The sequence below is a fragment of the Chrysemys picta genome, chromosome 22 (assembly GCF_011386835.1).
Source record: "Chrysemys picta bellii isolate R12L10 chromosome 22, ASM1138683v2, whole genome shotgun sequence".
Lineage (NCBI taxonomy): Eukaryota > Metazoa > Chordata > Testudines > Emydidae > Chrysemys > Chrysemys picta.
The window spans coordinates 3881020-3904991 of record NC_088812.1 but is presented as its reverse complement, the minus strand read 5'-3'; the positions used below and the strand labels follow the sequence as shown (position 1 = coordinate 3904991).

General features: G+C 59.5%; 2 protein-coding genes across 7 annotated transcripts; one reads left to right on the top strand and one right to left on the bottom strand.

The window, feature by feature from the left end:
• Window positions 1–2557: 2557 nt before the first annotated feature.
• TMEM205 (transmembrane protein 205) lies at window positions 2558–8877 on the bottom strand. 5 transcript variants are annotated; one of them, XM_005310150.4, is made up of 4 exons: window positions 8773–8877; window positions 7533–7651; window positions 6956–7119; window positions 2558–4285 (listed from the first exon to the last, which is right to left on the bottom strand). In XM_005310150.4, exons 2-4 carry the CDS (start codon window positions 7630–7632, stop codon window positions 3983–3985), a joined length of 567 nt encoding a protein of 188 aa, XP_005310207.1. In that variant the 5' UTR covers window positions 7633–7651; window positions 8773–8877; the 3' UTR covers window positions 2558–3982. The 5 variants fall into 5 exon arrangements, with proteins under 5 accessions (XP_005310207.1, XP_008172982.1, XP_023967082.1 ...); XM_008174760.4 differs by having other exon boundaries at window positions 7533–7730; window positions 8773–8868; XM_024111314.3 differs by lacking the exon at window positions 8773–8877 and adding an exon at window positions 8113–8266.
• A 95-nt stretch (window positions 8878–8972) lies between these two features.
• Window positions 8973–20489, top strand: CCDC159 (coiled-coil domain containing 159). 2 transcript variants are annotated; one of them, XM_065575809.1, is made up of 12 exons: window positions 8973–9131; window positions 9779–9871; window positions 10446–10479; window positions 11018–11106; window positions 11472–11553; window positions 12201–12396; window positions 13313–13350; window positions 13988–14064; window positions 14464–14570; window positions 15192–15271; window positions 15834–15978; window positions 16700–20489. In XM_065575809.1, exons 1-11 carry the CDS (start codon window positions 9096–9098, stop codon window positions 15962–15964), a joined length of 963 nt encoding a protein of 320 aa, XP_065431881.1. In that variant the 5' UTR covers window positions 8973–9095; the 3' UTR covers window positions 15965–15978; window positions 16700–20489. The 2 variants fall into 2 exon arrangements, with proteins under 2 accessions (XP_065431881.1, XP_065431880.1); XM_065575808.1 differs by having other exon boundaries at window positions 13313–13380.
• Window positions 20490–23972: the final 3483 nt, after the last annotated feature.

Below are 23972 nucleotides of genomic sequence, written 5' to 3'. Positions count from 1 at the left end.
GCCGGAAGGAACCACTGTGCTGCGCCTGGCCTCTTGGATAACTGGATTTCTGATTGTCCCTTCCGGCCATAAAATCCGTCAGTCCTTCTGGGAAGAACAAAACCCCAACGGTTTGGCCGCCGTCAGCGATCCAATCGGAGCCGGTTCTCCAGGCTGCTGCAGCCAAAATCAGTCTCAGCGGCACCAGGGGGCGCTGCACCTTGAGGTGCCGGGGCAGGGGAAAACAAGTGGTGGGGCCCTGCTATTAATCCAGCAAGGTCCAATGCAGGTGCCCCCGGTTCTTCACATGCTCAGTTCTTGAAGACTTCCAGCAGGCTGGGTAATGCTCAGACAACCCACGCCACCTTGTGGCCAAATGAGCACAGCCCTTGCCCTTAGCAGGTGCCAAGCTGGCCCATCGGCTGGCCTGCAGGAGTGGAGGGGAATAGGAGACGTTCTTGTCACCAGAATGTTTGCCACACCAATTGGGGGGAGGGGGAGATACCCCCTGGTTGGTGTATCATTAAAGACCCCAGAACATTTTAACTAGGATGTCCCCCCCAAATTCCAGTTCAAGTTACACCTTACCCCCCTCGATCCCCACGCACCAAGGTTCGGTCGTGTTGCTGTGTGCCGCCGTGACACGCTGCCCCCCATAGCCAGCTGCAGTTCAGGGAAGACACATGGACAGCTTGCAAGGCTGCTCGCAGGAAGCCTGGAGGTCCAAAGAACTCCGGTTCAGGATGCGACGGGTTGGATCACAGAAACCCCCCTGGCAGCTGCCAACTGATATGCCAAGACTACCTCCGCTCCTGTTTTCCCTGCCAGCTCAGGACTCCAGCACCCTGTTTTGCTGAGCCAGACACTCCCGTCTGCTCTAACAAAAACCCAGGGTCTGAATTACTTGCCCCAAAGCTGCAGGTTTACCTGAAAACAGCTCCCAGAAGTGTGCTTGTCTTTAGCACTCAGATGCCCAACTGCCAATGGGGTCTAAACCCAGATAAATCCGTTTTACCCTGTATAAAGCTTATGCAGGGTAAACTCATAAATTGTTCGCCCTCTATAACACTGATAGATATGCACAGCTGTTTGCTCCCCCAGGTATTAACACATACTCTGAGTTAATAAGTAAAAAGTGATTTTATTAAATACAGAAAGTAGGATTTAAGTGGTTCCAAGTAGTAACAGACAGAACAAAGTAAGTCACCAGGCAAAATAAAATAAAATGCGCAAATCTATGTCTAATCAAACTGAATACAGATAATCTCACCCTCAGAGATGCTTCAGTAAGTTTTTTCCTCAGACTGGACACCTTCCAGGCCTGGCCATAGGGTGACCAGACAGCAAATGTGAAAAATCGGGATGAGGGTGGGGGGTAATAGGAACCTATATAAGAAAAAGACCCCAAAATCGGGACTGTCCCTATAAAATCAGGACACCTGGTCACCCTACCTGGGCACAATCCTTTCCCCTGGTACAGCTCTTGTTCCAGCTCCGGTGGTAGCTAGGGGATTCTTCATGATGGCTGTCCCTTCTCTCTGTTCCACCCACTTATATATCTTTTGCATAAGGTGGGAACCCTTTGTCTCTCTCTGGGTTTCCACCCCCCCTCACTGGAAAAGCAGCAGGTTAAAGATGGATTCCAGTTCACGTGACATGCTCACATGTCACTGTAAGACCCCCAAGCCTTCAATCCTCCCAGTCTGACTCACAGGAAGGCTGCCTGCAAACAGAGCCGACCACACTCAATTGTCCTGGTTGATGGGAGCCATCAAGATTCCAAACCACCCTTAATGGCCCACACTTTGCATAATTACAATAGGCCCTCAGAGTGATATTTCATATTCCTACTTTCAGATACAAGAGTGGTACATTCATACAAATAGGATGACCGCACTCAGTAGATTATAAGCTTTGTAATGATACAAGAGACCTTTTGCATGAAGCATATTCCAGTTACATGATATTCACTCATTACCATATTTTTCTAAAACCATATAGACTGCACAACGGCACACAGCATCCACCGTCCAGGCCTGGATTTTTATCATTTGTATTACAGCAATGCCTAGGCACCGCTTGCTTGGCCCAGGGCCCCCATTGTGCTAGGCGCTGCGCATGCACCATGAAAAGAGACGGTCCCTCCCCCAGAGAGCTCATCATCTAAGTAGGACTGGCTCAGGTTTTTTTGTTCATACCTTTCTTTCCACCCCCCCGACAAAAAATGGCTAGTTTTGTCAACACACAAATGTCAGTTTCCAACAACCTTTTGCAGGCGTTTGGTTGAAACCAACTCCAAAAACTGCCAGTGGTTTGGGGAAAGACTTTCAGTAAAAAAACCCCCAACCTTTGAAAAAACAAAGGGAAAAAATATATAGAAAAATCCAATGAAACATAAATTCTTTTCCCCCCGGTCTAATTCCTCCCCCTTCGCTGAAAGGGGAAATAGCCAAATTCCCAGAGCAGCGTTGGAAAAGTTCTAGCCCAGGTCACAAAATAGGAATCTTGACGCTCTTTCTTTCGGTGAGTTTGTAAACACATCCTTGCTGAATGGAAAACTTTAGAACAGAAAAGCAGCTCAGAGAATACGATTCTTTATTACTATTGCAATAGCATCCAGGAGCCACAGTCATAGACTAATACCGTTTGGTGCACGGTGCTGTACAGACACAAACGAGCGATTTATTTCCCCCCAAAGAACCCCACTGGAAGGTGACTTTCATTGGGAGTTTTTCCCCCCTGATCGGTACAAACTGGAACGTGCTTCTCAATCTCTGCCTGCCAAGGCTCAGCAAGGAAACGGAGGGGCAGCGAGAACAGAACAGGAAGCACGAAATAGACAAGAGGACGCCGGAGCGGAGCGCTCCGTAGAGCCAGCCCAAGCACTGCGAGTAAATCCCACAGAGGTTCTGATAAGGGGCAGCGTTGCCTTGTCGAGCATGACTCAGGAGACCTGGGTTCTATTCCCCGGCTCTGCCACTGCCAGCTGGACGACCTTGGGCATGTCACATGCCCGCTCTGTGCCTCAGTTTCCCCTCCTATATTTTGCCTTTTTCAACTAAGGTCTGGTCTAGTTGCCGTGCCACAGGGTCCCAACACGGCTGCTGCTGCCGCCGCCATAGAGCTAATAACAACGAGCTCTAAGAGAGAGTGGGCATCCGTCTCCCACAGAGCCCTTTGAAAGAGCCTGGTGTGAATGAGGCCTGGGGACCTCAGCACAGGGCAAATTCCAGTCCCCAGCTGGTTCGATGGCACATGTGAGCAGAGGCAGCACTGCTCTAACCACTAGACCCCACTCCCCTCCCCCAGCTGGGGATAGAACCCAGGAGTCCTGGCTCCCAGCCCCCCACACTGCTCTAACCCACTAGACCCCACTCCCCTCCCACAGCTGGGGATAGTACCCAGGAGTCCTGGCTCCGGCCCCCCCACTGCTCTAATCCACTAGACCCCACTCCCCTCCCAAGAGTCCTGCTCCCTAGCACGCACCCCCTCCCCACCTGCTCTAACCACTAGACCCCACTCCCCTCCCCCAGCTGGGGATAGAACCCAGGAGTCCTGGCTCCCAGCCCCCCACACTGCTCTAACCCACTAGACCCCACTCCCCTCCCACAGCTGGGGATAGTACCCAGGAGTCCTGGCTCCGGCCCCCCCACTGCTCTAATCCACTAGACCCCACTCCCCTCCCAAGAGTCCTGCTCCCTAGCACGCACCCCCTCCCCACCTGCTCTAACCACTAGACCCCGCTCCCCTCCCAGAGCAGGGGATAGAACCCAGGGAAAAGCACTGCTGAGTCACCAAGTCGGTTGCATCCCGTCCCACCCCCCCGCCCAACACATAAACTTCCAGCTGGTGCCAGCAGTGGGATACAGGCTTAGAAATAGACACCAATCAGACACCGGTGGGGGCATGACTTCCAAGCCCCTCGCTCAATCAAGTCCCACCCAGTGGGTGGGCCCCCCCGAGGATAATGCCGCCGCCCCCTCCCCGCAGGCAGGGCCCCCTCCTACAGGCTGCTGAGGTGCAGCGCCATGCACAGCAAGTTGACTCCGTTGCAGGCGAGGCAGACGAGGTTGCAGAGGGACGACAGCCCGTGGCGTCTGAAGAACGTCTGCCGCGCGGCCTGGTACTTGGGGTCCCTCTCCCGCAGCTGCTGGTACGTCTCGCGCCGGGCCGCCAGCCCCACCTCCCCGCCCAGGCCGTGCTCCCGCTCGATGGCCTGCAACCGGAACATGGCCGCCGTGGTGGCCGGGGACAAGCCCAGGGCGTTAACGCTGGCCAGGAGAAGGCAGACGAAGTAGAGAGCGCCCTGGGGGAGGGAAGAGACAAATGGTTGGGATGGTGGCATGGGACACTGGGTGGCAGGACACCTGGGTTCTGTCCCCAGCTCTGGGAGGAGAATGGGGTCTGGCAGACTGAACGGATGAAGCTGGAGATAGAACCCAGGCGTCCTGACACCCAGCCCCCACTACTCTAACCACTAGACCCCACTCCCCTCCCAGAGCCAGTGTTACCTAGCAGCTCTGTGTTCTTGGGGAACCAGGGTGCAGTACCCAGCCTGTCTGACTCACGAAAGACCTTCCCCTTCCAGCCTCTGCTTGAGCTAAAACCCATCAGAAGAAAGACTTACAAAGAGCATTGACAAGGCCGCGGGAGACACCCCTAAACCCCTGGGATAAGGGGGACAGGATTAAGGAAAGTCCCGGAGTGTCATTTGCATCAAAGATGGGACAAGGAGGCACCTCCATGAGCATACAGAACGGAGAACAGAGATTCCAGGGCAAGAACCGCAGGGAACTCTGGGACCAGAAAAGCAGGGAAGCACTGCATGATGGGGGATCTCTGCTCCAGATGTTAATGGACCCACGCCTGCACACCCCCAGCTCAGCAGTGATCAGACCAATTCTAGTAATGAATCTTTGATTGGTATCCAAACTAGTGAAACTCCTTAATTGCACTGTGAGCTCCCTCCAAGGAACACCGCCCAAAGCCAGGAATGAGCAGCTCCCATGTCTAGCCTGAACAAAGCAACTTTGGTATTCTCCCTTGTCCACACACAAACAAATCTAGTGTTCTCCCTTGAACCATGGCTGTTTCCCTACAAAACCCCCCACCCACGCTCACGTAAGTGTTCTGATGCCTGGATCCAAACTCTGCACCAGTTCCACTGGGATTTCATCTTCTCCTGACTGACCGTGCTGGGGGCTCTGCCTGTCTCCAGCACTCCAGACCCTCAGGTACCACCTGGGACCCCCGACCGATTCAAGCGTCATGGAGTGGTGAGACCGCAGCTCTCTCTCTAGGTATAACCTTCTGACCCTGACTTGTGTGATCAGTTATAGCAGGGGTGGGTGGCCTGTGGTTCCGGAGCCACATGGGGCTCTTCAGAAGTTAATATGCAGCTCCTTGTATAGGCACCAACTTTCCAATGTACCGGGGGGGGGGGGGGCGGCTCACAGCTCAACCCCTGGCTCTGCCACAGGCCCTGCCCCCACTCCACCCCTTCCGCCCCCCCTCCTCTGAGCCTGCCGTGCCCTCGCTCCTCTTCCCCCCCCCCCAACCTCCTGCACGCCAGGAAACAGCTGATCAGGAGGTGTGGGGAGGGAGGGGGAGATGCTGATTGGCGGAGCTGCCCGTGGGTGGGAGGCGCTGGGAGCCGGGGAGAGAGCTGATGGGGGGCTGCCCGTGGGTGGGAGGAGCTGGGAGCCGGGGAGAGAGCTGCTGGGGGGCTGCTGGTGGGTGGGAGGAGCTGGGAGCAGGGGGGGAGCTGATGGGGGGCTGCTGGTGGGTGGGAGGAGCTGGGAGCCGGGGGGGAGCTGATGGGGGGCTGCTGGTGGGTGGGAGGTGCTGGGAGCAGGGGGGGAGCTGATGGGGGGCTGCTGACGTATTACTGTGGCTCTTTGGCAATGTACATTGGCAAATTCTGGCTTCTTCTCAGGCTCAGGTTGGCCACCCCCAGTTACAGTTTCTAAAGCGGACGTTGACAATCAAGTTTAAGTTGGATTTAATACCATCACTGTTTTGTTTGTTTGGCTCCCGTGTGGTTATTACCTGGCAATAAATAACTTTCATGATTAAGCTGGTTGCTTCTCTCTCTCTCTCCCCCCGTCGTGGGTGTTTTTTGGTTTCCCCATTCGCTCTGCAGCGACGCGCCTCGTACCTAAGCTAAAAGATCCCTGCAGTGCCCCAAAATCCAGTGGGGTTTGCTCATCCAGCGGGTTACTACCAGAATAATTGTAACGTGACAGTGGGGATAGAGACGTGCTGAACCTGGGACATACGAGGGTGGCAGCTTGGAAGTGCTGCTCGACCCAGACTACTGAGTTCAGGGACATATAAGGGGTCAGCTTGGAAGTACTGATTAACCCGGTCCTCTCCGACACGCTCTGTTAATGTGTGTTCGTCTGATCCTGGGGCTGGAGGAACCCAGCCCCGGGGAACCGATAGGGTGACCAGATATCCTGCTTTTATAGGGACAGTCTCGATTTTTGGGTCTTTTTCTTATATAGGCTCCTATTACCCCCCACCCCCTCTCCTGATTTTTCACACTTGCTGTCTGGTCACCCAAGGAACCGAGGTCCTGCAGGATAGCTCCATTGGAAGGGGACTTGCAGCAGGGAGAAGTAGAGCTCCATATGAAAACACAAGTGACACAAGCAGCACATTGATAGAAGTACAGAACACCCCCCCGCCCCAGAAGAGTGACCCTAATAAATGAGCGCCCCCCAAAGTAACGGGCAAAGCCAGTAACACCAGGAATAGAACCCAGGCGTCCTGACACCAAGCCCCTGCTGTTCTAACCACTAGACCCCACTCCCCTCCCAGAGCCCAGGCATCCTGCACTTTAACCGCTTTCCCATTCTCAGCTAACCCTGGAAGTCACCGATGGCAGGGAGCAGACATGAAGGGGCGCGACCCCCCCGCCCGGGGATGGCCGGCTCGCGAGGGGCCGGGGCTGTGCCTGGCCCCTCAATGGTACCTGCAGGGTCTCCCCGGTGGTCAGCAGCTCTCGGGGGTGGTAGCAGGCGAAGATGGAGAGGTTGAGGACGGCGCAGGCCACCAGGGTGTAGAAGTAGAAGGGGAAGAGTTTGCTCTGGACCAGGCCGAAGGTGTGTCGGCTCACGCTCCGGATCAGCACAAACCCTAAGCCAAGGAGAGAGGAGGAAATCAAGGCACGCAGAGAGCATTAGGGCCATGGGGCTGGGAGCCAGGATGCCTGGGTTCTACCCCGGCTCTGGGAGGGGAGTGGGGTCTAGTGGTTAGAGCGGGGGAGCTGGGAGCCAGGACTCCTGGGTTCTATCCCTGGCTCTGGGAGGGGAGTGGGGTCTAGTGGTTAGAGCGGGGGAGCTGGGAGCCAGGACTCCTGGGTTCTATCCCTGGCTCTGGGAGGGGAGTGGGGTCTAGTGGTTAGAGCAGGGAGCCAGGACTCCTGGTTCTAAGGGAGTACAGTCTAATGGTTACAGGAGGGGAGGTGCTGGGTGTCAGACTCCTGGGTTCTATTCCCAGCTCTGAGAGCCAGGAGGTCCCTTCCCAGAGACCCAGGCAGCACGTCCCACCTGAGATGAAGGTGACCCACATCTGCATCCCCCAGGCCAGAGACAGGATGAAGAGCTGAGCGACTTTGGCCAGACTGCTGGGCTCCCCTTCCATCGGCATCTCTGCTGCGTTTACAGACCTGGAGGCAGAGAGGTGGGGGAGACCCCACAATGAGCTCCGGGGGGCAGGGACGGCCGCTGCCAGCGCTCTCTGGGTCACTGCGGAGTAACGAGACCAGGCATAGGTGCGGTATCCTGGCTGAGATCAGGGCCCTGTTGTGTCGGACGCTGCACAGACACCGCAAGAGATGATCCCTGCCCCTAAGAGCGCAGTCTAAATAGACAAGTAATAAAACAATCCTGAGCTCTTCCCAGCCAGAGATCTCAAAGCACGTCACGATTATCCCCATATCCCACATGGGGAAACCGAGGCACAGAGCAGGGAAGTTCCCAGCTCTGCCACTGGTCTGCTGGGAGAACGGAACCCAGGTCGTCCCAGTCCCGGGCACTAGCTGCTAAACCACACTCCCCTCCCAGCAAGGTCATCACACCCAATTTAAAGGTGGGGAAACTGAGGCACAGAGCAATAAAAACGACTTACAAAACCGACCCGAGAGGGGGTGAAGATGGCCGAGCAGCCAGGGGCTAGATCAACAGGGAGGCCGGGATCACTCAGCGCTAGTACATGAGAGCACCGGGGCTGGCAAGTGGAGATAAGGGGGCGGGGCGGGGAGGGCTGTAGGGGGATGAGCAGAAGCCTGGTGTGGGATCATGGCTCCCACAGCCAATGGCCCAGATAGAGAAACGCTGCCCCGCCCTGCCCCTAGAATCGCCGGGGGCGTAGCACGATAGACAGATCTATGGAGACCCGTGGTGGGGGCCTCAGGACGCCTGGGTTCTCTTCCTACCTCTGCCACTGACTCCAGGGCTAAGGTCACTTGGCGAGCCAGCCACAGAGCTGGGCAGGGAACCCAGGAGTCCTGGCCCCCTCCCCCCTCCGGCCAGGGCTGGGAGCAGCGCCCGGGAGCGTGGGGTCGGGCACCGGGAGGTTCCCAGCCTTGCACATGATCGCCGGGTGGGGGGAGAGGGGGGCAAAGTCCCTGCCCAGCCTCAGGGCCCCACGAGAGCCAACCCGGCAAGCCAGGGACCTATGGGAGCCCCCCCTCTGCGTGGCTGCTCCCCCGGCCCCACACGTGCTCCTTGCCCCACTCCTGCCTTTCCCGCCCCCTGCACAGATCGGGGCTGGGGGTCGGGTCCCTACCTCCCACGCCCGCGGGCTGCTCCGGCCCGGGCTCAGCTGTTGTGGCGTTCTGATCCCGCCCCCTTGCCCTCAAGGCTCCACCCCCTTCCTGGCTCCTGCCCAATCACCTCGCAAGGGGAGCTCCAGGCCAATAGGGACTGAGGGGGGGATGAGATCATGCAGGGGGCGGGGCTAGAAAGCCACGCCCCTTGGCCTTTGTGATTGTTTTTGTTACATGGGGGGGTGTGGCGGCCTCGGTGGGTCAAACTCCGCCCCCCCTTGTCCCTCCCCCGCGCTTTGGGGTCCACGTGGGCCTCTGGCAGCGGGGCAGAGACCCGGGGGCGATGGATGCGCTCAAGGGGCAGGTCCTGACCACCAAGGTACCAGGGCAGCCGGGCTGAGCCCTGACCCAGCCCATCACCCCGGCCCCAGGCGGGCACCGCCGGCCCTCGCACAGACCCGGGGTTCAGACCCACCCCTGCCCAGATCCGGGGGGAGCCGGGATCGCTGCACTGGAGCAGAGCGGGGCCCATCGACCCTGGTATCCTGCCCACCAGGGACACATTGACCCTAATATCCCACCCCCTGGGGGCCCATCAACCCTGGTATCCCGCCCACTGGGGGCGCATCAACCCCCATATCCCACCCCCTGGGGGCCCATTGACCCTGGTATCCTGCCCACTGGGGAGCATCAACCCCCATATCCCACCCCCTGGGCGCCCATCGACCCTAGTATCCCATCTCCTAGCCCCAGGTCAGACCAGGACCCATCGACCCTGGTATCCCGCTCACCAGCTCTGCCGGTACCCCTCATTCCCGACCTGCAGCCCCCTGCTAGTCCAGTCTAGGCCCTTGGCAGGTTGTATAATGGTGTGTTGATTTTGCAAGGCAGAGGTCACTGCAGGAAGGCAGGTTGCCAGACAGCATCCCCTTTCCATTGCCAAACCGAGCAGATACCCCTCCCCTTTCCCGGGGGAGGGGCAGACGGGGGTATGTGGGTAGCTGAATTCTCCCCCTTTGTTTCCAGGAGACCACTTTGATCACGGTCTCCAAGGAGGACAAGAATAGGGGTAATGCACCCAGCTGCTACTTATCCAGGGCCTGCAGCAATGCAGGGCTGGTAAGTGACTCCGCGCTGTTTGGGACGGAAAGCGAAACCTGGTCCTTGCCCCATCGTGCTCCCCAGCACCCCACTCCCTAGTTTGGGGCTCAGACAGAGGGTGATGGCTCTAAACCCTCTTTGCGCTGTTCTTCTTCCTGTCTCCAGTGACATCGAGAGCAGCCTCGAGGCTGCTCTAATTCGTGCCCTGCCCAGGGAGCAGGGAAATGGCCAAGCTCTGGGCCTGCCCCCGATCCCGTCCCCCTTACTCTGCTTTCACACCAGCCGGGAGGCCCCTTGCCAAGAGGGATAGTCCAGGGGGCCTCTTCCCACCCCCTTTATGCTCCCAGAGCGCCTATTAAGGGGCTTGAGCGTCAATGAGAATGGGGTCCCTGTCGTCCCCCCCAAAGGACACAGGATTCACCCCATACATACCTGAGCCACTCCCAGCCTCCTTCCCATGGGCTGAGTCCATCACTCAGACCCCTAGACAATCATCCCTGCCGCCCCCCCCCCCCCCCAGCTCACAGGGGCTAACGGGAAGAGCAGTGCTGTGGGTACTGGTTGACGGCCCCCTCTGATCCCCTCCCTGCAGAACCAGCTGGAGACGGAGGCCTTTGAGACAAATGGTGAGAGACGATCCCATCTCTGTGGTGGGGGCGGGGGCCAGACCTGGCTGATCCTTTGTGGGGATGAGAGTCACTAGACCTGGAGGGCAGCGAGTGGGTGTGGCCAGCCAAGACACACCCCCTCCTCAGCAGGCAGTGGGGTGGGATGCCCTCTGGAGAGTGGGCCTGCCTCCCTAGCCCTGATTGAGGGGTGGTAGGAGGAGCCAGGGTGGACCCCATAAGGGGGCAGATGAGCTGGCTTTGGGTTTGGGTCAGGCTGAGGGGCAGTGTCCCAAGCCGGGTGGGGAGGAGGGCACGGTGTGGGATTGAGGGGGGACCTGGTCAAGACACCGGTGTTAGGTCTAACTCGTGCTTGGCCCCGTCCATGGGCCCCTGGGGAGCAGAGAACAACCACAGCGCAGTGTACCCCAATCTGCCCCCTAGGCCAGTGCAGAGCCAGGGTGGCCCAGAGAAGCAGGCTCGGCATGTTTTTAAGTCCTTCCTCGGGCTCCATCCCCATGCTCCCCACTCACCCCCAGCCGCCTTTGCTCTGTGGCAGGGATGATCCAGGCGATGCTCCCAGATTCCCAGAAGATCCTAAAAAACGAGCTGGAGATCATCAAAAGCCAACTCCATGCCCAGGCCAAGGTAACCGCAGCAGGGAGAGGGGATTTGTTACGTGCATTATGGTAGTGCCTAGGGTTCCCCACTGGGCTGCACAGACCTCGACCAGGATCAGGGCCCGGGTGCTGCCCAGACACCTAATGAGAGCCAGTCCCTGCTCCAGCTTACAATGTAAACACACAAAAGGGGGGAAGGGAAACTGAGGCACATAGTGCAAAACAATTTGCTCAAGGCCACCCGGCAGGTGCCCCATGCGCTAAACCCCACTGCCTCTCCAGCCCAGCTCCCTTTCCATCTACACTCAGAGGCCCTGGGAAATAACCAGAGGCGGCGGGGCTGGGTGTCAGGGCTCGGTCCGTGAACCCCTCTGTTGCGTGTCTCTGTGACAGGCCTTCGAAGCCCTGAGCCACTCGGTCTCCCTGCTGGAGCAGGAGAGCAGCCTGCAGCAGCGAAAGATACAGCAGCTGGAAGGTGAGACACTGCTCAGTCCCCGTCAGAGCCAGCTCTCCCAGCAGGGGATTATCTCCAGTCTCCATTGTGCTGGGCGCTGCACAGACACCCCCCGGACCGAGATCGGGGGCCTCCGTGGCGCCAGGCGCTGCACAGTTCCCTGCTCCCGACCGAGAACGGGGCCCTGCCCAGTCATAGAGCAAGCGACAGGTCCTGCACTGAATATTTCACCATAGAGAGAGAAAGGAAAAAGCGTTGTCTCCATTGTAGACATGGGGAAACCGAGGCACGGGGAGGGACAGTAGCTCACACAGGGAGTCAGTGGCAGAGCTGGGACGAGAACCTGGAACTCCTGAGTCCCAACCTGGGGCCTGAACCACCGGCCCAGCCTGCATCATTTCCCAGAAGGGCTGGGATTGTCAAAGGCACCAAGGGCCGCTGGGCTCCTAATTCCCCTTTAAAACCTCCGCCTAGAACGTTTTCAGTAGCTCCTCCCCAGATAGCCGCTCTAGCTCTTCCCTTCTCCGTAGCTCCTCCCCCAAATAGCCCCGCCCCCATCAAGAGCCCCTCCTTCCTCTATAGCTCCTCCCCCATCCATAGGTCCTCCCCTCAAATCCACATGGTAATGTTTGAGTGGGTGTAAAGCGCCCCCCCTCTGCTCTCCACAGAGGAGTTGAGCCGCGCCTGCGGCCCAGCCCAGGGGGAGATGTTCGAGCGGCTGGTGGACGGGAAGATCTTGGAGGTCTGGGCTGCCATGGCCAAGGAGGTGGAAGGGCTGCAGGAATCTCTGCTGGAGCGCCCCGACCACCGCATGATCCAGCGGGGGGACTCGCTGGAGAACCTGTCCTTGGACATCCTGGAGAGGTTAGACCGGGCATGGGGGGGCTGATTCCACAGCAAGGGGGGGCTCCCAGATCTCCTGCCCCGGGATCCCAATACCCCTCCCCCGACTGGATCGGGGCCCTGTGCAGTCATAGAGCAAGAGACAGGCCCCGCACTGAAGAGTGTACCCTCTCGACAGACAAAGGAAAGATCATTATCCCCATTGGAGAGATGGGGAAACTGAGGCACAGGGCGGGGCAGCGACTCGCCCAAGGTCACACAGGGAGTCAGTGGCAGAGCTGGGAGTTGAACCTGGATCTTCTGAGTCCTAGTCCAGGGCCCGAACCGCCAGCACCTGCCCCTCTCCCAGCAGCCCCCGTGCACCCATCGCCCGCCCGTGCATGGTCCCTGTGGGGCCAGGCATGGCACAGACACCTGGTGAGAGACAGTCTTTGCCCCAAAACTAACTAGATAAAAGCTGGGAGGGGAAACTGAGGCACGGAAGGGTCCCAGCTGCAGGGCTGGGAATAGAACCCAGGCATCCAGAGTTTCAGGCTGGGTCCCAAGTCGCTGGAGCCTGCCTGCCCCCCCCTGTGATGTGACCACCTTGAGCGTCACGGAGCTTCCAGCCGCAACTGGTGGTGGTGGTTTCAGAGCAGAAAGGGGTGAAATCTTATTCCTGTGTGGCCTTTAAAAATCTCCCCCAAGAACATTTTCAATGGTAGCCCCTCCCTCTTCAATAGCTCCTCCCCCAAGTAGCCCCTCCCTCCTCAGTAGCTCCTCCCCCCAGATTGACTGCTCTGGGCCCAGGATATCACCCAAGGGGGTACCCAGACCACGCAGTTTCTCCAAGCCCCTGTGGTGGTGGGAGCCCCCTGCTCTGTGGATTTCCCCAGCCCGACCTGGGGCAATGGTGCCGGGAGCCTGTGGCTTTCAGACAACTTTCCTCTTCCTGTAGCAAGAAATTCCTCTGGGAGGAGCTGGAAGCAGTGCAAGGTGAGATGAGGAGGATCCATCAGAAATTGAGTAGGTACCCAGCAGAATATCCCTTTCTTTGCCCCCAGCCCTCAGGTGGCTCTGGGTAAAAATCCCCCGGGTGGGTGCATGGCACAATCCGCCCTCCAGAGCACGCTCCGGCCCTGGATCTCCCAGCTGAGTCAGCTTGTCCGGAGGGGAAACCGAGGGCCTGGCACAAAGTTCAGGCCATGAGCCTGTGATAGAGCTGGGGATAGAACCCAGGAGTCCTGGCTCCTCGTCCAACCCCTCCTCCCCAATCCTAACTATTACACCACGCTCTCTCGAGGAACCAAACCCAGATCTCTGCCTCCCAGGCCCAATGCCTTAACCCCGGGGTCACCTGTCCTCTCTGCCTTGTAGCCCTGCTGGGAGGCAGGTCTGCGTCATCAGCCCCGTTTTCCAGGTGGGAAAACTGAGGCCCAGAGGTGCCGAGCGCTCTGCTGAGGGCCCCACTGCAAGTCGAGGGGCGGGAGCAGCGCTGGGCTCCAGCGATTCCAGGCGGCAGGGCCAGATGTGCCACTAGGAGCATCTGGTTAGCTGTGAAGCCCGTTCTGGGAGGGTCTGGGTGGGGTGCGGGGAACCCTGAACTGGGGTCTCCGGTTTTTCTCTTCCGCAGAGGATCAGGAGGACGATATAACCAAGAACCTCGTCAGCATAAAGAAAATGCACGAGAATCAAGTGAAATGCAGGAAGGTGAGACGTGGGGGAGGGGAGGAAGAGGTAAGGGGGTGGGGCTACACGATGCTCCTCCCCCTGGGCAGTCCATTCACAAAGCAGGCACTTTGCATCGTACGTCACCCAGGCACACACTGCTGCCACGGGAGAGCGCCCCCTATCGAGCCCCTGCCGCACTCCCTGCAGGACAGCGCCCCCTAGTGCCGCACTGGGGCTAGCACTGGCTGCCAGAGGAGAGCGCTGCCTACTGAGCCCCCCACCCTGCTTCCTGCAGGACAGCGCCCCCTAGCGCCACACTGGGGCATTGGGGTCACCACTGACTCTGAGGGGAGAGCGCCCCCTGCTGAGCCCCCACCAAGCCACATAGCAGATCTCTGTGCCCCAGTGTTCGCTAGAACAGCCCCCCTCTCTCCCCAGATCCTGTCGCAGCTGAAGGGCAAAGGGCCGGGCGCAGAGGGTGCCCCGGAGTCCGTGGGCAGAGGCAGAGATGCCAGGCCGGTCAAAAAGGAGCTGAATGATATATGGTAAGGGTGGCCAGGCCGGAGTTTGCTGCTGGGGAAGGGGCTCCCCATCCCCCAGCCCCTCTCTATGCTGATCTGTACTGGAGCCCCCCATCTGTCCTGTGCCCCCCCCACACACCTCTCTGGGCTCTCATTGCAGCCACTAGGGGGCAGCAGTGACTGCCAAGGGAGAGCGCTCCCTACTGAGCCTCCGCCCCGCTCCCTGCAGCACAGCGCCCCCTAGTGCCACACTAGGGCTCTGGGGTCAGCACTGACTGCAAGGGGAGAGCGCCCCCTACTGAGCTTCCGCCCCGCTCCCTGCAGCACAGCGCCCCCTAGCATTCTCTGCATCGCCTCCCTTTGCCCAGTGCTGAGGTGAATGTGGCACCACCCTGCCTGTGTCCAGATTTGAACCCTGGGCCCTGCAGGGCTATAGGCCAGAGCTAAAGGAGCAGCTCTGTGAGCCGGCAGCAGTAGTAGGTTATGTTCTTTCACACATCAGTCACTAGAAGGCGCTGAAGAGAAGCCTTGGCTCGGGGTCCCTGCGTAACTGGGGTATCCCCAGCCCTTGCAGTCTGTTTGCACCATCACCTCAGCACCCCCCGGCCTAGTGGGAGGATGTGTTAACGGTGTCTCCCTGTACAGGTCGGCCGTCAACACCCTGCGGAACTCCATGGCCCACTGCAGCCTTCGGGGCGACGGCCAGGCAACGGTGAGGGTCGCAGGTGAGCGGGCTGGGAACCGGGCTGGGTGTGAGGGGAGGGTCGGGGGGCAGGGTGTGGGATTGGGGGCAGAGAGGTGGAAGGGGCTGGGTGTGAGGGGACTGGGGTGAAATGGGGGAGGGGCAGGGGGCTGGGTGTGAGATGGGTAGGGGCGGGGGGAGTCAGTGTGAGGGGACGGGTGAAATGGGGGAGGGGCAGGGGGCTGGGTGTGAGATGGGAAGGGGCGGGGGGAGTCAGTGTGAGGGGACGGGTGAAATGGGGGAGGGGCAGGGGGCTGGGTGTGAGATGGGAAGGGGCGGGGGGAGTCGGTGTGAGGGGACGGGTGAAATGGGGGAGGGGCAGGGGGCTGGGTGTGAGATGTGGGGGACTGGGGATGTAGTAGGGAGCTTCAGGGGGCGTATGTGTGGGGCTGGGGTAAATCCGCATAGTTCCACTGGAGTCGAGGCGGGTCAGTTCTCAGCAGCTGGGGATCCGGCCCCTTTGTGTCAAAGCTCCCTTGGGCAGAGCCCCCCACCTGAGTGCCCCCCCCCGGACTGAGCACCCCCCGCCCCTCTTGCCCCGCCAGGCCGTCGGAGCCGTCGGCACCATGTGTCCATCTCGGCCAGCCCGCCGGCCCCTGCCGCGGAGCCAGCCCTGCACCTGTGCCAGGAGGAGAGCAGCTCAGACCACAGCTCCTGCGAGGGCCCCTGCTCCTAGGGGGGGCCGTGCCGGTAAGACCCCCTCTTCCCCGCCCTCCCTGCTGCCGGTCCTGGGCTCTGCTGGGCCAACCGGGCCAAACCCCTCACGGGAACGCGCCTGCACAGGGACTTGTGCCTGAAGCCCCCGTGGGATGAGGCCCTGGGCAGCGGACCATGGCTGAGAACCCAGGCGTCCGGCCACCCAATCCCAATCTCTGCAACCCCTCTCCCACTGTGGGGGAAGGCTGAGAACCCAGGCATCCGGCCATCCCCTTCCAATCTCTGCAACCCCTCTTCCACTGTGGGGGAAGGCTGAGAACCCAGGCGTCCGGCCATCCCCTTCCAATCTCTGCAACCCCTCTTCCACTGTGGGGGAAGGCGGAGAACCCAGGTGTCCGGCCATCCCCTTCCAATCTCTGCAACCCCTCTTCCACTGTGGGGGAAGGCCGAGAACCCAGGCGTCCGGCCATCCCCTTCCAATCTCTGCAACCCCTCTTCCACTGTGGGGGAAGGCCGAGAACCCAGGCGTCCGGCCATCCCCTTCCAATCTCTGCAACCCCTCTTCCACTGTGGGGGAAGGCTGAGAACCCAGGCGTCCGGCCATCCCCTTCCAATCTCTGCAACCCCTCTCCCACTGTGGGGGAAGGCTGAGAACCCAGGCTTCCGGCCACTGCCTTCCAAGGCTGTTGCCCCCTCCCCTGGGTCTCTGCGGCTGAGGGACAGTTGCTCATTTGCCCTCCTCTCTTTCCCCCAGGCTGAGAGCAGAGAGTGCCTGGGTCCTGCCGGGGCCTGGCCGATGGATGAGACAGAATTAAACAGCTGCTTGGGAGTGACTGGGCCTGGGGGCCTTCCATGATGCCAGGTCCTTACGGCCAGATCGGAGGAACTCGGGGGCCCAACCCAGGGGATGGTTGCCTGGCCAGACACCGGATCCCCTGTCCCTGGTGGGCACCGTTCATAACCTCCCTGTGTGATGCCCAGTGGAGGTGGAATCCCCTCCTCTTCTCTCACAGCCCTGGGGGTGAACCCGGGGTCCTGGCTCCCAGCCCCCCCTGCTCTAACCACTAGACCCCATTCCTCTCAGGGAGCTGGGAACCCAGGAGTCCTAGTTCCCAGGCCTTCCTGCTCGAATCACCAGACCCCACTTCCCTGCCAGAGCCAGGGAGAGAACCCAGGCATCCTGGCCGGGCAGTTTGTTCTGTGTGAAGAAACCCCTCCTTCCCCCCACCCCCGTACGGAAGGTGCGTCCAGCGCCATGAACTGGGTGTGGAGAGTTTGTGGCTCTCGGCAGCTGCCGTTTCCTGACCAAAGGATTCAGAGGTGAGGGTTGCAGCCGTGCTGGGAGAAAGGAGGGTGTGAAAGCCCCTGCAGCCGATGCCTGTCCCAGCCCTGCGGCTCTCCTGGCAGCCACTAGGGGACAGCACTGACTGTGAGGGGACAGCGCCCCCTACTGGGCCTCCACTATCTCCCTGCAGCCCAGCGCCCCCTAGCCCTGCACTGGGTCAGCACTGACTGCTACCGGAGAGCGCCCCCTGCTGAGCCCCCACCCTCTCCCTGCATCACAGCGCCCCCTAGTGCCACCCTGGGGCAATGGGGCCAGCACTGACTGCCAGGGGAGAGCGCCCCCTGCTGAGCCCCCACCCTCTCCCTGCAGCACAGCGCCCCCTAGTGCCACCCTGGGGCAATGGGGCCAGCACTGACTGCCAGGGGAGAGCGCCCCCTGCTGAGCCAGCTGATACCGTCCACTTTGACGGACGGGGATGCCCTTCTGCAGTGAATGAACAGAGTTGAATGCGAGACGGGTCCATCAGATCTAATCTGATCTCCCAAGTGTGGAGGGAACGGACACCCTGCACATACAGGGCTGGGAGGATAGGAGGGGGAGTGAGGGGAGGCGGTGAGAGGTGGGGATGGGGTGAAGCCGGCTCCAGGCTGGGAAGGAGGGTCCTGGGGGTTCCTACTGTGGCCGTTCCAGCCCCTCTCGCCTCCACCCCTGCCCCGCCCTGTGGATCCCGGGCCGGAGAATTGCGTCCACCGGTTCCTGGACCCAGCTCCGAGTTGGAGCGGCTTTTAGAAAGTTCCACTGATCTCCAAGTTGTGAGACTCCACCACTGCCCTGGGTCAGGTCTCGGATGGTTCATTCCCCGCCCTCTTCAAAACGGGCACCTTATTTGTCATCTGTCCGTGTCTCGCTCTGGCTCCCAGCCGCTGGATCTCGCCGGAGCCTTTTCTGCTGGATCCCAGAGCCCGCGAGGATCCGAAATCTCCTCCCCAGGCAGCTACCTGGAGCCGGGATTGAGTCACCGCTTAACCTTCGCTTGTCTCGGCTTCTTGAGTCTCACGAAGGGGGCGACACGTTCTCCTAGCCCCCGTGTGAAGCCGTCTCAGTGGCCTTTTTGGAAGCGCGCACCCCAGAACGGGGCGCAGCAACCCCAGTAACTGGCTCGCCTTAGGGCCCAATTGCCTCGACGACTCCATCAATGTTCAAAACCTTCCCGGCTGCCGGAACGAGAGGTCTCTATTTTCCAGGGGTGCTGGACCGCTTCAGCCCCCGTGCGTGACCCATTCCCGGCCCCGGCCGCAACAGATTTCACCATGCTGCCTTGCAAGCCTCTTGGCTAGTCCCTGGGTATTTCATAGTGATCGCTCATCTCCCCAGTCCTCCGTTTCCGTCCCGTATCCTGCGGAGTTATTGAGTGGAATCTACCTCCCGAAACGATCCCAGGTATATTCTTGACATTTGAGATGTTTCACGGGGGCATTTTCTGCTCTCCTGACTCCGGGCTGGGATTTTTCCCTCTCGGGGTGGGGTTTATTGGCTCTCACACTTCCCTTTTCCCGTGCACGCCTAGATCCAAACTAGCCTCTTGCTAATTAGTATTTTTATTTTAGAAGCCCCAGCTGAGATCAGGACCCTGTTGTGCCAGTCCCTGCTCCCAGCTGAGATCAGGGCCCCCGTGCCAGGGGCTGCACACAGCTCCAAAGAGCTCACAATCAAAGGAGACACAGCAGGGAACATTAGCCCCATTGCACAGATGGGGAAACTGAGGCCCAGCAAGTCTGTGGCAAAGTTGGGAATTGGACCCAGGCGTCCTGGCCCAGCGCCTAAGGCCCAAGGCCACCCTGCTACACTTGCAAGCCTGCTCAGGCCAAGAAGCCATGGACAAGGAGCTTCCATTTCCCTCCGAGTTGGAGGTCCCACCAGTCTGTTGCTAGGAGCTTCCCCTGCCAGCCTGGACCTGCTATAGGGAGGGAGAGGAATTGCTCAGCCGCTGTGGGGCTGTAGATCCCTGGGAGCAGGGCTGGGGGTCAGAGAAGGTTCCCAGGTGTTCGCTCCTCCATGGGGCAGCTGTAGGGAGCGTGAGGGCGGGTTAGCCTCTGTGTTCCCTTCATGCAATGGAGGATTTAGCGCTGAACTGGGGGGCACGGGATCCACAGAGCTGGGCCTTCCAGCTGCTTGGCTGCATCCAAGAAACAGCAGCTATTCCACAGGAAGCCGCACTGGACCGTGCTGCGTTTCACACGAGCACTTGTGAACGGAACGTGCCATGTTTCTCCCCAGCGTGCGGCAGTGGAACCTGCAGCATTTTGCACAGGTGCATGGGAATGGACGCCCTTGTGTTTTACACGTGGGAATGGAGCAGACGGTTTCGCACAAGCACTTGGGAATGGTATCTGTTGTGATTTCCACAAGCACGTGTGAATGGAGTGGACTGGTTCCCACGAGCGTTCACGTTGTCCTTTTCTGTTCTCCTTGGCTTTTTCCACCCAGTTCTTCCCTCCCTGGATCCCCGTTAGCTCACACCTGCCTGAGAGAAAGCTGCCCTTCCTCACAACACTCCGTGCACTCCCCGGGACACTTTCGGGGCTACCCAAGGGGTGCGGGGTGATCACAGCTGCCTGCTCACAGCTTGCCTTGTCTGTACCCAGTGGGGGAAACACCCCAAACTATGAGCCGATGGCTTCGCAAACCCAGCTTTTCCCCTCTGCCGGCTCCCTAGGCGAGTGCTTGGATCAGAGCAGAGATAATCTGTGGCCAGCTCCATGGCCCGCAGCACAGGTCCCTCCAGCCTGTCCATGCACCCCGCTGCGTTACACTCGAGAGCCCGGTCCCTCAACATCAGGACACCCGAAATACAGGCGGATGTGCTGCCTCTCTGGAAGCAACCCCCCCCCCCCGCCCCCGTTCAACACGCACGTAGCCCTGTGTATAGTCGTTACATCATGATGTGAGAACTTCAGTAACTCCCTCAGAGGTTACGGGGATATTCCGGGGGTGCAGGGGAAGGGGAGGTCCTGGGATGTGCAGGAGGTCAGACTAGATCAAGAGTCGGCAACCTTTCAGAAGTGGTGTGCCGAGTCTTCATGTATTCACTTTGATTTAAGGTTTCGCGTGCCAGTAATACATTTTAACATTTTTAGAAGGTCTCTTTCTACAAGTCTATAATATATTAACTAAGCTATTGTTGTATGTAAAGTAAATAAGGTTTTTAAAATGTTTAAGAAGCTTCATTTAAAATTAAATTAAAATGCAGAGTCCCCCGGATCGGTGGCCAGGACCCCGGCAGCGTGAGTGCCACTGAAAATCAGCTCGCGTGCCGCCTTCGGCACGCGTGCCATAGGTTGCCTACCTCTGGACTAGATCATCGTGATAGTCCCTTCTGGCTTTAAAGTCTACGAGTGTAAACCAGGGGTGGGCAAAGTTTTTGGCGTGAGGGCCATGTCGGGGTATGGAAATTGTATGGCGGGCCATGAATGCTCACAAAATTGGGGGTCAGCGTGCGGGAGGGGGCTCCGGATTGGGGTGGGGGGTGGGCTCGGGGGGGGGGCTGAGGATGAGGGGTTTGGAGGGCGGGAGGGGGATCAGGGCTGTGGCAGGGGATTGGGGCACAGGGTGGGCTCAGGGGTGCAGGCCCTGGGCGGCACTTACCACAAGCAGTTCCCAGAAGTATGTCCCCGCTGTGGGGCCAGGCGGCTCTGCGTGCTGTCCCATCTGCAGGCGCCACCCCTGCAGCTCCCATTGGCCGGGAACCGGGATGGGAGTCCTGGGGGCGGTGCCTGCGGACGGGGCAGCGCGCAGAGCCTCCTGGCCATGCCTCCACATACTACATAGGAGCTGGAAGCGGGTCATGCTGGCTACTTCCTGGGAGCCGCACGATATGGGGCAAGCCCCCGACCCTGCTCCCCAGCGGGAGCTGAGGCCTGGATTAAATGGTCCGATGGGCCGAATGTGGCCTGCGGGCCGTAGTTTGCCCACCCCTGGTCTAAACCCGCCAGACGGTTATTTGACCCAGCTTAAGGGAAGATTCAGACAGAAGCCGTGTCGTGGACACACAGGCCCCGGGCTCACTCGGCCCCTGGGAGGGACCTTCCGTGTGACAGCCCCCCGGGAGGGTTGCAGTCTCTCCATGGGGTTCAGTCCTCTGGCCCCGCTGCCCCCTAGGACCTTTCCCCTAGGCCTGTCTCTCCCCGTCAGGGAGTCTGCTCGCTCCGGACCCCAGGCCCCCACCCCGGAGAGACCAACGCCACCCTGATCTCTAGCCCGCAGCGACTCTCAGGGCAGCCAGCATAACAGAGGGTTTATTGAACGTCTGGACCCAGCACAGGGGTTCTCAGGGCCCCGGGCCGAGCAACCCTCAGACGAGTTCATCTAGGTCTATCCCACATCCAGGTGGACTCAGGCTGCCCTCTGCTCCCAGGCCCCCTCCATCCTACAGCCCCTTCTCCCTCCTTTGTCTTCGGTCCCAAGCACACTGGGCCCTCCCTCTTCCGTCCTTTGTTTCCACACTGGCTGGTCAGGTCACCTGGGTCCTCCTCAGCCCATTGTCCTCCCACTGGCCAGAGCCGGCTGGCTCCCAAGACGGGGCGAGCCTCCCGGTCACCAGTTGCTAGGGTCCCCAATCTCCAATCCATTGTCTGGGGTCCCGGCTGCTAGGTGCGGTCACCCCCGGGCCTCTGCAACAACAAACACTGTCTGCACCACCAGGTTAAACATGCAGCACCCCGGGGAAACGGAGATCCACACAGTGTTATGCAAAACACTGAGAGCCCCCAACTTTGTCTCAAGCACCGCGGTACAGGGCTTGGAAACATGGTTACGGCTAAAAGACAAATGTAACCTGCAGCCTGGCGCCTCTAGGGATTGACAAATAAGGGTGCACTGTCTAATAAGGGTGCACTGGGGGCCCATTTTGAAGCTTTCGCCACAACCACGAGGGTGAGAAACTTCCTTTTGCTTTAAGACCGAAGGCTGAAATCATCCCATATCCACTGACTCCAGAACCTGGGGCTTTAAGGAAGCCAACAATGATCATGAGACTCACGAGCGTTGGCCACACTGGACGTCTCACCCAATGGTGAGTCTCCCAGCCCTGGTCCGCACACGAGAGCTGGGATCCTCTTTTCGTGAGACCCCCCGTCCCGGCCGAGTGTCACCTCCATAATGGCCCCCCATCTTGTCCCTTTCTTGCGCCTCCTATACAGTTCCAGAGCTTTTGTCCCTTTTCGTAACCAAGGTGTTTTATTCACGGCAATCGGCCACAACGGGCTGTCACGGAGTCCCCGGGCGATGCTCTGGAACTGCTCCCCACAAAGCCAGTCAGGACTCTGGGAGCCTCCTCTCCTTCGGAGCAGACCGTCTTCAGGGCAAGACGCTCACACGGCTTCACCTCCTGGGTCTGACCTCGGAGCATTTTGCATATGCCCCCCCCGTGCGCTTCCCACAGCGAGTCCGCCCCGGAGGGGTCCTGGGGAAGCCAGAGGGTCCTGCAAGCACCCCCACTTTGCAGTCAGACATGACTCTCAGCCAGCCAGTAAAACAGGTTTATTAGATGACCGGAACATGGTCTAAAACAGAGCTTGTAGGTACAGAGAACAGGACCCCTCAGCCGGGTCCATTCTGGGGTTCAGAGAGCCAGACAACCCGTCTGGCCTCCCTCCCCGGCCCCAGCGAGCACCCAACTGAAAACCCCCTCCAGCCCCTCCTTCTCTGGGCTTTGTCTCTTCCCCGGGCCAGGAGGTCACCTGATCTCTTTCTTCACCTTTAGCTATTTCCTTGCAGGGGTGAAGGGTCCCGGCCATTTGTTGCCAGGGAGACAGAGTGCCAGTGATTTTTGCACACTGGCCTTTATCCCACCACCTAGAGACTTAAGAAAGGCATAGGGGAAACTGAGGCACCCACACAGTATTCAGAGGAAACATTAAGAACAGTCCCACTTCGTCACACGGGCCCCTAGCTAAGGGTTTGACTTGGGGTCCGTAAAGGTCCGAGCCTCTGGAGTCACCACTAGGCTGGGGTGAAAGATATCAATTGTTCTCACGCTCTGCGACCTGCCCTGCCCAGGTGCCCGTCTCACCCCCGGCAGCGTGGGAACATGCTATTCTACACGCCCCAGAACATTTCCGAAGGCCCTATCCCACAATAACCATGACTACCAGCTCTCAGCCGAGACCACGCTCGTGGAAACAGCGTCAAGGGGGCGCTCACTGGGCAAACACGGACCCTGGGCATAGGCTCGTAACTGGGTCCTGGCCCTCTGTTGCCAATATGGGGCACTGCGGGGGGGGGGCACGCTTCCCCTGACACACTCACACAAAAGTGCTCTTGATGGGGCACGAGCATTGCAACCCCTGCTTGTGCAAGACACTGGGTGTGCCCCAGTTGAATGAGTGGGTACAGCAGGGGGGCTGGGAGTCAGGACTCCTGGGTTCTCTCTTGGCTCTGGGAGGGGTGTGGGGTCTAGTGGTTAGAGTGGGGGAGCTGGAAGTCAGGACTCCTGAGTTCTATAACCAGCTCTGGGAGGGGAGTGGGGTCTAGTGGTTAGAGTGGGGGAGCTGGGAACCAGGACGCCTGGGTTCTATCCCCAGCTCTGGGAGGGGAGTGGGGTCTAGTGGTTAGAGTGGGGGAGCTGGGAGCAAGGACGCCTGGGTTCTATCCCCAGTTCTGGCAGCGGAGTGGGGTCTAGTGGTAATAGTAATGGGAGCTGAGAATCAGGCGTCCCAGTGCCCCAGGCCATAACTGGCAATGC

What these genes read in the sequence shown, in the direction of transcription:
- CCDC159 (XM_065575808.1), top strand. Translation starts at nt 9,096, where the DNA reads ATGGATGCGCTCAAGGGGCAGGTCCTGACCACCAAG. An exon ending in AACTCCATGCCCAGGCCAAG is followed by an intron (nt 11,107 to 11,471) that starts GTAACCGCAGCA and finishes TCTCTGTGACAG; the next exon opens with GCCTTCGAAGCCCTGAGCCA. An exon ending in GGCAACGGTGAGGGTCGCAG is followed by an intron (nt 15,272 to 15,833) that starts GTGAGCGGGCTG and finishes TTGCCCCGCCAG; the next exon opens with GCCGTCGGAGCCGTCGGCAC.
- TMEM205 (XM_005310150.4), bottom strand. Translation starts at nt 7,632, where the DNA reads ATGCCGATGGAAGGGGAGCCCAGCAGTCTGGCCAAAGTCGCTCAGCTC. An exon ending in GTGGGTCACCTTCATCTCAG is followed by an intron (nt 7,120 to 7,532) that starts GTGGGACGTGCT and finishes TCCTTGGCTTAG; the next exon opens with GGTTTGTGCTGATCCGGAGC. An exon ending in CCACCGGGGAGACCCTGCAG is followed by an intron (nt 4,286 to 6,955) that starts GTACCATTGAGG and finishes TCCCTCCCCCAG; the next exon opens with GGCGCTCTCTACTTCGTCTG.